General features: G+C 41.3%; 1 protein-coding gene across 1 annotated transcript in view; it reads right to left on the bottom strand.

Moving 5' to 3' along the window:
• MTHFD1L (methylenetetrahydrofolate dehydrogenase (NADP+ dependent) 1 like) overlaps positions 1 to 12,909 on the bottom strand; it is a 112,861-nt gene that overhangs the window by 91,629 nt on the left and 8,323 nt on the right. The window contains exons 3-7 of the mRNA XM_083496415.1: positions 11,511 to 11,561; positions 11,366 to 11,419; positions 8,935 to 9,059; positions 7,481 to 7,581; positions 5,614 to 5,753 (exon numbers count right to left, since the gene is read on the bottom strand). Of these exons, the coding sequence (XP_083352541.1) occupies positions 5,614 to 5,753; positions 7,481 to 7,581; positions 8,935 to 9,059; positions 11,366 to 11,419; positions 11,511 to 11,561 (471 nt within the window). The remainder of the gene's footprint in view (positions 1 to 5,613; positions 5,754 to 7,480; positions 7,582 to 8,934; positions 9,060 to 11,365; positions 11,420 to 11,510; positions 11,562 to 12,909) is intronic.

Raw genomic sequence — 12,909 nt, 5'->3', positions numbered from 1 at the left:
AAATGAGGTTTGAGAAACTATTATTGAAATCACACGGCAAAGAATGAAGAAATGTCATATGAAACAATCACTTGGGCGAAGATCTCCAAAGACTCACTCTCAAAAGCGTAACCCATTCTAGCTGGCATTTTCTTCCTCCAATCTGGGGGAGATTAACACCAACAAATACTTTGAAACTTTAGCTTGTAGCAGCACACAAGCTAATTTCAACGAGCTTTTTTATTGATGTAGGCTTAGAAGACCCACCCATTCCCCAGATAAAAAAAACTAAACCCTAAAATAACAGTAATACAAGCACTTTAAGCCAAAATACAATGATAACGTAACTGCAAATGTCACACAATTGGAAACCCTGCTTATGAAGAGATCAGCATAAATATTACTTTTCCCTGCAGTTGGAATCAATATCTACAAAATTACACCAGAACACCCCACTATCAAATTAAAAATGTATAGTTAAGATATTAATGGGTTGTATGGGGTGTTAGGGGAGGGGTAGTACCTCTGGTGGGGGACACGTGCTCCTCCTGGGGTAGTTTGCTCACTTTTGGCTCCCACCCTGCACTCACCTGTGGCTCCTAGAAGCCGTCAGCATGTGACAGCGGCCACACCCCGGGAAAGGCTTCAACTGGCCAGCTAAACCCGGCAAGGGTAGCTGATGGGCCTCAAACTCTTGGTGAGTTAGGGACTTCCCCTGCCTGCAAAGACAGGCTCTGGAGGTTTGAGCAGATGTGACCAATAGTGAGTCCAATGGTCAAGAAGGTGGTTTCCGCATGTGCTGTAGAGGGAAGTGAGGGACAGAAGGGGCACATCAACCTGGAAAGGTAGCCTCTCTAGGAGAAGGAAAACTCTTATCCTAAACCTCCACTGCCTTGCAGGATATCTTCAGAAGAAAAGGCTGTGCAGCTTGGCAAATGAGCAATTAGTGTTTTGACTATAGGCTAGGGAGACAGAGCACGGAAGAAATTTGCCTGGAGATAAGAGGACCTAGTAACAGCTCGGTGGTTGGCTGAGGTCTCTCATATAGGCAGCATGACCTATGACATCGTTTGGCTAGTTAGGAGTATTCCGGAGTGCTTGGAGAGTGATGAGGTTTGTGTCTGTATATAGTAACTTGTATATAGCTTGTGAGTTTACTGCCATATATATATATACTACAAAATCAAGCTACTAGTCCTCAGCTTTGTTCCTGATTGTCTCCATTGTTGCCTAGGAAAAGCTGCACTACTCTGCTAAGTTGCGCATCACTGAAGAAGTTAAGAGGTGAAGAGACTGGTCCTAGTAGCATGCGAAAGGACTTCAGAAAGTGCTCACAGGCTTCGGAGTCTTATAAGTCTTGTATGCCTCCTTCAAGCAACTCCTGCAGCCCAGCTGGTGCCAAACATATTGCTCTGCTTTCCTTTTTGGACCACATCAGAGAAAGCCAAGAGGGGGGTTATGTTGTCTGGGCAGCCCAGGACCTCTTTACACACTGCCCAGGCTTGCGCCTTGGCAGGTCACTTTGGTGCTTCTACAGCAATGGTTTGACTTCACCCCGAAAGGTGCACTCCATTGTCTCTGGCAACAAATGGATGCCCACAACAATGGGTACAATAAGGGCATGTGTTAGCTAAGAATGATGTAGACTATAGGTGGAATATAATTTCAATTTAATTTTCTCTCCACAAGGAATACATTATGTATGTTTGTCAAATAGTTTGTCAAATAGTAAAAGGGTAAGAGCACATGATTCAATGCCATGGAAAATTATTGTTATTACAAGGCAGTATCTAACAGTGACTTTGTGTTCTGCTTTTGCAAAAGAAAAGAAGAGTCTACTCTATAGGATCTCAGTCTTTGCCATCACCTGCTATCACATCATACTTTTCATAAACATATAAAGTTATTTTTCTACCAACAGGATTATTGATAATCAGTTTGCTTCAGGAACACAGTTCATCATCCCCTCCCTCCCAAGGCCAGCTGAATGAATCACTGATTTTTTATTCAGGAAGCACAAATTTAAATATTCCCTGGCGTTATGTGATTGAAGTATCTGAAAAGCAAATATTGTCCAAACACTGCAGTGTCTGCAAGTTTTCTACATAAATTTTAAGAGAGATAATAGGCAAGCACATCTTACCTAAAACATTTGCTATTAAATGTCTCCCTTCTTAATCAAACACACATTTATGATGAATTGGCATTTAATAAACAGTTGCTCTTTGTATTTTGCCATCTCTGATCAAGTAAGAATTCGGGGGGGGGGGGGTGAACACTCCTCCTCTGTTTAAAGACCATGCAAGCCTTAAGGCAGCTGTGCCAAGACAAATGGTCATAACTAAAATCAAGTTGATCTGTAAGTTAAAGAAATATGACTTGGGTGTCCAGTCCACCAAAATCAAAGGAAATGAAGAGAAATAAAATAAAATGATAGATGGCTACAAAATAATCTCAAGGCCAAATTACACATTACACATGAGATGTGTGATAGAATCTTTCATTGTTCCCTTTCTTCTTTAAGGCAGTCACAAGGGCCTCCAAATTTGATCATAACAATGGGAGAGTTTTAAGCTTTTCTCCTGCACTGTTTCCCTGACCTAAGTATTCCCCCCCAATGAAAGCTGCTTTTCCTTGTGGTGGGGGGATATCACAGTAATCCAGTCTTGTTGAAGGTGGATAATTGCCAAGTACACTTTTTCAAATATGTATTTTCCCATTGCATTTTTTGCTGATGCTCTGTCTTTGGAGGCCAGCAGAGATTTAACATTTGCTCATCCCTGCAAGAGCACACAGTCCATTTTTCCAGCACTACAGCTATCCAACTCAAATTTGGCACTAGTCATGGTTAATGCTCACTATATTTGCTGTTAAGGAAGACTGAGAAGCAAACTGGTTTCAAAACCCAACAGCTGACAGGAATGGTGCTTGTAATCTGACAGTGTATTCTTGAATGATTATTAAAGGACTGAGAACAATGTGTGTGTACTGGAGCTTGTGAAGCTCACAAATACTCTTGGCACTCTTCTAGTCAACCCTCAAGATTTGTTATTCTAAAGAGCACTAAACTCACACAGGTTATAGAACAATGTGGGAGAACAATTCACAATGTGGGACCAATGTAGCTAATATTTTTTTAAAAAAAACCTGTTTTATAGATTTATAGCACTACTTCTTAGTAGGATAGGATGATAATTCTCATTTCCCTTCAATATATGTAAACCATTCTAATGGTTTACAGTGGTACCTTGTTCTCGAACTTAATCCATTCTGGGAGTCCGTTCGACTCCCGAAACCCTTCGGAAACCAAGGTGTGGCTTGCGGTTGGCTGCAGGAGCTTCCTGCACTCAAATGGAAGCCACGTCAGACATTCAGCTTCCGAAAAACGTTCACAAACCGGAACACTTACTTCTGGGTTTGTGGCATTCGGGAGCCGATTTGTCCGGGAGCCAAGCTGTTTGAATAACAAGGTACCACTGTACTTGGATTTCACGTGATCCAAATGTTTTGGGTCTCCTATAGGTTTCACTATATAGTCGTACCTCCATTTACGTAACCCTATGGTTACGTAAACTTTGGGATGCGCACATGGCAAATCCAGAAGTATGTTACCAGGTTTCACTGCACGCATGCACAGAAGTGGTCTTCAGGTTGCGGAAACCTTGGGATCCGACCGGACCTCCGGCACAGATCCTGTCCGCAACCGGAGGCACCACTGTACTTAAAAAGAATGGCTCTGTTCCTGAAAGCAAGTAATCTATCTTTAAGAACCAAGGAGATATTATTTGCTTGACAATGCAACTGCGGCTTATGAAATCTATTCTGACTAGTTTTTAAGTATCTGAGGGCACTGAGCCAATTCAAAAGTATTCCATTTTGTAGGGGAAACTGTGTGTGTGTGTGTGTGAGAGAGAGAGAGAGAGAGAGAGAGAGAGAGAGATTATATTATATTATATTATATAAACACATACATACACAAGCAGGGCACTTCCCAAGTAGATTTCAGACAACAGCAAACTGGATTAAATTGCAAAATTAATTGGCAAGTCACAGACTTTCTGCTACCTGATTCTTGAATTTTGTCTTCCCATCAAAATTAAGTTGTAGGGTTTTTCAGAAAATTTACTATGATTATGAGAAAGCATTTGGACAGAAATAGTTGTTTTCATAATAAAAATAATAAGATAAAGGAGAATGGGAGTGATTGCAATTTATTCCCTGGATGGTCTGTTTGAATTAATGAGGATTCCTCTATATGAGTTGCACAACCTATTGGTGTTTTTTTTTAATGCAGTTGCACAAAAAATGGACACAAAATTCAAAAATGAAATATCAATAAAACTGCATGGTGTAAGGGAAAATAAGACAAAGTCAAAATCTCTAAAATCTGAGAGGCTATTTTACCATTGTGGATGAAGTTTATGCTTTTTTAACTTCTGTCCATCACTTAAAGCATGTAAAATGTTGCTGTAACATCAACAGCTGTAAAAACAGTGCCTTGCCAAAGGAGAAATGTGTTAGCATCACAGCTGCTTTGCTTAGGGAAAACATACTTTGCGTTTTGAGTATTGAATCCAAAAGATGAACTGCAAAGTCCAAAAGATGAACTCCCATGTAAAACTTTTTTACTTGGCTTGACTTGGCTGCCACCTTCTGGGAATGTCTATGAAACATTGGGAAACTTGAGCACAGAATATAAAGATGACGAGCAAGCTGTCAAGTTATAAATAATTCAACATGAGCACACTGAAATACCAGCAAAATAACATGAAGCAACAAACATCAGCAATCAGTCAAATTAAATATAAAACACTCTAAAGAGCATGGCAATGGTGGGAAATTTCAGAAACGGCTTTTATGCATTTAATTAGTTCCACGGTCAACAGAATTCTGCCAGTAGGATAAAGCAGGGGCAAAATTAGGCTTTATATCACCCAGCTCAACAATGCAGTTTGGCACACACCCCACACACATTTGTGTACACACACAAACAGAGGCTGGAAGCCTCAATGGCGCCCCTCTGGAGGCTTCACCCGGGGCAAAAATCCCAGCTAGCTCCCCTGTAGCTATGGCTCTGAATAAAGGGAATATGTGCTTCTGTCCCAAAGCCTGTTGCAATATTTCTCCCTTCCTCCTTCCCTGACTTTACACAGAATGAAATCAAGAGCAGATCTTAGGCTCACATGCTTCCACCACCTCTGACCCTGAATAGAATCCAACACAACAAACTTGTCTTTCCCATGCTTATCTGAACACAGGGTCTCCTCTAACTCTGGATATTAAACCCCCTCTTTTATAGCAATTTGAACATGCAGGTTGAGGTGAGCACCCATGCTTAGAAATCTATTGTGCTGCCTGGATCAGAAGTTATATTTATAAGGAAAGGCAGGAGAGTATGTGGGAAGGCTAGAGAACATGAAGCTTGTTCTAAATATCACTATGTGTAGAGGATAGGACAGAAACCAAACAGATCATTGTGCTAAGGAATGCAAAGAAAAATAAATGAGTGAAGTTTATTTCGTGAACAAAAGTTCTTGGAATATATATAATCACACAGTATATAAAAATAAATGAACCTGGGGTCTTGCTAAGCAGTAAACGTGAGAAAAAGTATGAAGCATTTGGTATATTTACCATGGTCTCAAGCTGCTTCATTTTCCACATGCAACTCATAGTCATGACCCCTTTTCTTTGAAGAAGGCACTGCAAAGAGACTTCTAAAGGTCCTTGAACTCCCAAAAGTAACACCTTTTTTCCATCTAGGGTAGTACGTGCTGGATAGGAGAAGATAACAGTTGCTCCAGTTAGTTACACTGCTAGCAAACTGTACTGGGGAAACAAGTGAACTACAGACATTAATACAGAAGCTTGCCCCCTTCCCCCTGCCCCGCAACAATCTCTCATATGGAAAATGTTACAATTTTAAAACCTTGAATAGGGCAACATTATGCTCCAGAAACTTTTCTGATGACCAAGACCATCATGTAAGCAGGACAGAAAGATATTTTATCAACTCTGACAGATTAATGGACAGAAGAAAGTTTCATGTATTCATAAAAGGAATGACAGTCTTGGCTTGAGTAGCTGAGACATTGATGGCATCTTGCTAAATTAAATAAGCTTGCATATGTTGCTAATCTAGGTAAAGGTAAAGGGACCCCTGAACGTTAGGTCCAGTTGTGTCCGACTCCGGGGTTGCGGCGCTCATCTCGCTTTATTGGCTGAGAGAGCAGGTGTACAGCTTCCAGGTCATGTGGCTAGCATGACTAAGCCGCTTCTGGCGAACCAGAACAGCACACGGAAACGCTGTTTACCTTCCCGCCGGAGTGGTACCTGTTTATCTACTTGCACTTTGTGCTTTCAAACTGCTAGGTTGGCAGGAGCAGGGACCGAACAATGGGAGCTCACCCCATTGCGGGGATTTAAACTGCTGACCTTCCGATCAGCAAGCCCTAGGCTTTGTGGTTTAACCCACAGCGCCACCCATTGCTAATCTATCCAGTTTTAATTAGATCCAGATCCACACAGACTCAAATGCATCTGACATTCCTTTGCTTACACACCTTGCCGACAAAGCCGTTTCCCTTCCTGAGGAAATAAAGTTGTGGGCTGGTTGCGAGCTAGCCCCATGCGCGGAGAGCATAGCTAGTCCCTGCGTCACAGGGAGTCCCCGGCCATGTCACTCTTAGGCCGACCAATCAGGTCAACCAGGGGGTGTGGCTTGCTCCATTTAAGCAGCCCTTGGCCGGAGACTCGCCCCTTTTTCCTGGTTCCCACTTGAACAGTTCTTCAGCATAAATTGACACCTGAGGTCATTCCATCAACTCTCTCCTTTAACTTTCCATAACCCCAGTGACAAAACATAATACCTTCCTTCCTATTTGTAATTGCGGGCTGGGTTTTAGGAAATCTAGTTCCTCTTTCTGCCTTCTATCATAAGCATATGCATTATGAGTTATTAACATACCATATTCAGAAAGTAAAAAATAAATAAATTTTAAAATGTGAGTAAATGCCCACTGCAGTGTTACCACACCAGCAAATGTTACTTCAGTAACTGCAACCCCTAGAAATCTCCGTCACCTCAGTAACTGACCACTATAAACCTTTTGCTGCAACTTGTCCTACTTCTGCGATTTCACCAGGCGTTGCTCACACACTTGTGAGGATATTTTCACAATCATAAGGCCCCAAAACCTGCTTTAAAATGTCACAACTGAAGTAGACATTCTTAGGAACCTGAATTCTCTGACCAATTAATTACACACTTCATGGTTTTTCTGCATTTCCACAGTTAAAGCAACCAGAAGGCTTTGCTAGTAGGTTAACGTAGGTCTATATACATATCATATTATTATGGCCTTGCATGACAGAGTCACTGTTTTTACAGGGAGAAACCATTATCTGACCTGGCCAGATTAGTCACTGCATGGCTGAGCTAGCATGTGAACATATTAAGCACTGTTGCTGAATATAATAAATAACAAACAATTACTTGTACCTAGTTTTTCCAGAAGCTTGACCACAGCACTAGCAGTGGGGGGAATCACACATCCATGCATGTCTCCATGCACCAACCTTGCCAAGTTAAAATCTGTTACTCTGCAATTAAAAATATAGAGGAGGGGGGAGAGAAAGTAAGAGACAGCATGTGCATGTAAAAATATAGAAATAAATGCTCATTCATTAGCACACATAAACTATAACAGGGTGGTGTAAGCTAGAGTACATGCTCATGAAAAACTATAGCTTTATTAACCCATTTTCTCTCTGCAGCAGTGTAGCTGCATCCACTGAATGTGCATAAATGCTTCCACTATATTTTGGAATTGCCATTACCAATTTGGTTTGAAACAGAACATCACCTCCAGAGAAACTTTGTCCCCTTGCCTCTAAATAGTTAATAAAATTCTCACTTCCTCATCTGTTACAAATTAAATATCTGCTTATACTCAGGTCAGTTCTCCTGAATTTTTTTCAAAGTAAATGAAATGAATAATAGCTTTGAATAATAGCTTAGGCAGTTAAGACTCCATAAAGGCTAAAAACAAGAAAGTAGATCACAATTTGTCAGGCCAAACTGGAACATACTTAAATTAAATCCTTTATCTATCAAAGCCAAATTAATGGATGCCTTATATATTTTGCTGTCAAATTATTTTCAAAATTAGGAACTGGGAATTATGCCTAGGCTAGGATAAGGATTAAATTAAAACCCATTTTCTTTTGTTTTAAGAAAACAGTCAGCCGTGTTAATGCTCAAAGGCATGCATTTACAGCTGTTGCAAACTAGGTGGGTGGGTGGCACCTCAGAGAGGGCTGGGTGTGGCCTAGAAAACATATAGGTTTGCTTCGTACATTAAGATAAATATACTCATTGACTGCATTCATATGTCACAGTAACCCAATGATAAACAGTTCACCATGAATGCAGAGATTATGCCCACTTTGCTCCCCCTTGCTAATGAGCAGGCATCGCAAACCATAATCCTTGGCTTAGCACTACATTTGGACAGAGCCATCATGGTTTATTTCACTTCCACAAACCACAATGGTCAAGCCAAGAACTAACTTTGGCTTCAGAACATAGTTGCGCAAAACAAATGACAATCTCCAGTTTGGATGTAGTGCTAAGTCAAGGATCATGGTTTGTTGCTCCCACTTGCTAGAACAGGAGCAATCTCCGCATTCACAGCAAACCATTAACCACGACATACACTGACATGCAAATATGCACTTCAATCCACACATTCATTCATTTGTCATTTTTGATACAGATTATTACAAATGTATTAAAAACGAAATGAAGTAAGCAAAGTTAATAAATATTTCCGACTGCAGGGGGAGTGGGGAATCAGCAAGTCATCTCCCTTCCCTTTCATTGGTGGCAGCAACATCTGGATCCAAGCCCATATGAATCCACATTTTCTGGAGACTGAATAGCATTTAACTTGCCCATTCACATCTTTCTCTGGTTTTACAGCATTCAATATTTTGCTTGTGTATGACTCTTTACCGAGGCGAAGGAGAAGACCATGAATTTTAGGATTCTCATTGAGCTTTACAATTTCATCTATAACCTAGAAAATAATAGAAGGTTAAGAAATCAGGATTTAAAAATGATCAGCTTGAAGGACATGATCAAATATTAGAATTTTAGTATATAATGAAAATTGGATCATTTATAAATGGAATCAGACATGATGTTTCGCTTGCAGAAACTGAAAGAATATAGCAAAAGTACACTCACTATTATGATCGTGTGCTGCTGTAAAAGTCCACCTTTGGGCACTTGAACACTGCTCTATCATTCGAAATGTATACTAACTGCTACATCCCACAATACAGTTGTGAGTCAGTACTATAGTAGTCTAAAGATACCACAATAGGCTGAAGATGGGTGGGAGCTGGTCAAGTAGGGGATCGCAGCACAGACACAGATATACAGTATTTCTAGAACTAGAAGGAACCCGCAACAACCCACAAGGGAAGGACATGGTCGCAGGCCAACTGCAAATTTATTATTTGAAACATGCCATTTATTAAGTGAAAATGAGACAACAAATATAAAAACATCATCATGGCAAGGAAGAATGTCAAATGTATAATGCTTCCAAAATGTGGGCATACAATTTTAACGGGGTGGATTATTTTTACCACATAGGCGAATGTCTTCTATTTGTTCTGTGGAATTTTCTGCACTTAAGAACAATACATGGAGAAGAAGCTTGTCCCATAGTCAGTGGGAACAGTGTGTCTCATGAAAACAGCTCTAGGAATAGCTCTAGGAAGGGGAAATAGGTTTCTAAGGTCAAGATAAGGTGGTAGGATTGGCAGGGGTGGCAACCTCCCCTCCACCCACTCTGCCTCCTCTCCTCCCACCTTCTTTGTAGCTCCTACAACCACCACTAGCTGCTTTTGCTTCTCTCCCTCATACCCCCACCAGCACAATGTCTCTCCTTTCTCAGAGCATGAGAAACTGTGGGATGACCAGGCAAGATAGCATCAAAGACCCTTGTAGAAGTTTTACATTCTTCTCCATTGTTAGAAGATTTGTTGATATTGTAAGTGTAGGTTATGACAGCTACTTAGGTAGGAATACTGTAATAACTGCAGACTGAAAGCTCATCCTTATTAATATTCTATTGGTAATGGTCTTACCATGCAATATAACATACTGTAACTAAACATAGCAGATTTCTTATTGAAATAATGTCTGGGTAAGAAACCTGCAATCAAACAGCAGGCAGCCCTCAACAGTACACAGCTCAAGTTTTCAGAGATAATGTAAATCTGTAGGCAAATGCATCACACAATATATTATTAACAGGGGTGAGCTGAGGACCGAAGACTATCAATCTCAACTTTGAATTCCTTTGTTATTTTTAGAAAGAGTCATGCTATCCTTAACTACTTCAACGGGACTAAACATGTAATCAACAAGACTCCAACTCATGCCTACTCAGAAGTACGTTCTACCGAATACAATGGGTCTTACGCCTAGGTAACTGGGGTTACCTCTGAGTAAACATTCCTTAGGAATAAGAGAGAGCTATTGTGCTTGTGTCCTGTTTTTAGGCTTCCCAAATGCAGGGCTGTTCTTATGGGTATTCAGTTGCAAAACTAAGTGTACTTACTCACAAGGATGTAGTCCTCTGCACACTTACACTGAAGTACACCCTACTGAACTGTTGGACTTATTTCTCAGATGCATAGACTCAGGCAGGACACTTCAATGAAATTTGCAAGTATATGTGCTTTGGATCATACTATTAGGCAGTTTACAGGCATGTACCATAGGCAGTGCTTGGGTGGAAAAACACACATATAAAGATTTTTGCTTGTATTTCAAGAAGCACCACTGGAAGGAGGTGGGCAGAAGCATTTTGCAGCCCCTTCTTCTCCTGTCAGCCCTTCAAACTATATAACTATAACTATATAACCTTTAAAAGCTATCTGAAGGCAGACCTGCATAGGGAAGCTTTTTAAAGCTTAATGCTTTGGTATGTTTTTATATATGTTGGAAGCTACCCAAAGTGGCTGGGGCAACCCAGTCAGATGGGTGGGGTACATATAAATTGTTGTTGTTGTTTGTTAAGCCTCCTGAATGTGATGGGCTATGATGCAGAGCGAATAAGAAGAAAGCGAGAGATCCTCTCATGGAAGGTGTCTCTACATAAATTTTCAGCAAGCCTTCCCACACCACAGCCCAGCCCAGCTCATCCAGGAGGACCCTCAAACTTCAGGTAAAGCCTTTGGAAGCTGTTGGGGGAAAGGAGGGGTAGGAAAGCCAACAACCCTCTTCTATGTGTTTTTTTCTGAATTCAATCAATTAGCCATTCAGCGCTACTGCATCTGGGGAAGCCCTAAATTCATAAATTATTACCTCATGTTCAGTATAGTTGCGAGGGAGACAAATATGAACAAGGTTCAGGCCAATCTGCAAAGAAAAATGGGGAAAAAATATTTGTTATAAAGCCCAATAATTTCTCAGTTTAATTTGGAAGAAACAAGTATCTCCATACTCTCACCTCTTCAGCAACGTTTTTGATAATTTCTTGCCCCAGATCATCATCGCCAACCTTGAAGGGATGAAAGAAAAGTAAAAAAGGAACTGTAACAAGTTAGGAATGGTGTCAAAGAAAATGAGACTGTAAACAATTTGTAACTAAAGAAAAAATCAATACTTGATGAGAAATTTGCAACTGGGTAAGAAATACGATTTACTGAACTGAATGGAAACGGTGAGTTTCTTAACATTACCAGGAGTATGTTGCACAATCAAGCACCTTTGGGCAAATTCTTGGCACTGAGTAGCTTGGCTTTGCAAGCCCTATTCCCAGTTGTTAAAAAACCTATCCCTGATGCTTGCATATTCTTGTGGTTATATAGAAGTGAAGCAATCCCTGACAAGATACAAATGGAAACATACTAGCTTGGCTTCCCAGAACACTCCATAGAAAATTAGAGTACTGGGAAGCAGTACAGAGGATTATAGTGTTTGGCATGTTTTCAGGATGCCAGTAGCCTTATTGCAAGAAGTCACATCGGTGGGTTGCTTTGTACAGAATACCGTATTTTCCGCCCTATAGGACACACATTTTCCCCTCCAAAAATGAAGGGGAAATCTGTGTGTGTCCTATGGGGCGAATGCAGGCTTTCGCTGAAGCTTGGAAAGCGAGAGGGGTCGGTGCACACCGACCCCTCTCGCTCTCCAGGCTTCAGGAAGCTATCAACAAGCCTGGGGAGCCCGCAGGAGTTCCCACAGGGCTCCCTAGGCTGCGGATAGCAGCCTGCTTCCCGGAGCGTGGGGAGCGCTGAAGCAGAGTGCCCCGCGCATCGGGCAGACATTGGCCAGCCCCACAAGCTCGGGAGACAGCGGGGAGGCGGAGCGCCACCATCCTGCTGTTCCCCGACCTGGTTTGGATTCCCTGACCTGGTTTGGGGGGGGGAATAAAGGGGGGGGGAAATTCCTTTATTTCCCCCCAAAAAAACTAGGTGCATCCTATGGGCCGGTGCATCCTATGAGATGAAAAATACGGTAGTTATTTAGTTATAAAATCCAGTTTTCAGTAAGAAACCAATGTTTTAATTTGGACTACTCTTGCACCCTCAGCCCAATTCATGTCATATCAGATTGTTGGAAAGATAAAAATGAGATAGGCCACGTATTCCACTGTGAGCTCCTTTGAGGAAGGGCAAAGTATGAATATTTGAGAGTAGTAAAGGTAATATCTCCCGAAGGTTAGATATTGAACAATCCTCTTACTTGGGAGTGGGTGAGTTGATATCCAGTGTAGCCCCAAAAGAAGACATTCCACTTGTGCCAATTTCCCTGCTCAAGCTTCACCTCAGCACGCTGGAGAGCCTCCCTGTCCTCAGAACTCTCACCACCCTTAGCAAATTACAGTTCCCAAGATCCAATACAGG

This window comes from Podarcis liolepis (assembly GCF_965112155.1).
Source record: "Podarcis liolepis genome assembly, chromosome: 3".
In the NCBI taxonomy this organism is placed as follows: domain Eukaryota; kingdom Metazoa; phylum Chordata; class Lepidosauria; order Squamata; family Lacertidae; genus Podarcis; species Podarcis liolepis.
Note: the sequence above shows the minus strand (reverse complement) of the source record. Positions and strands in the feature narration are given on the sequence as shown.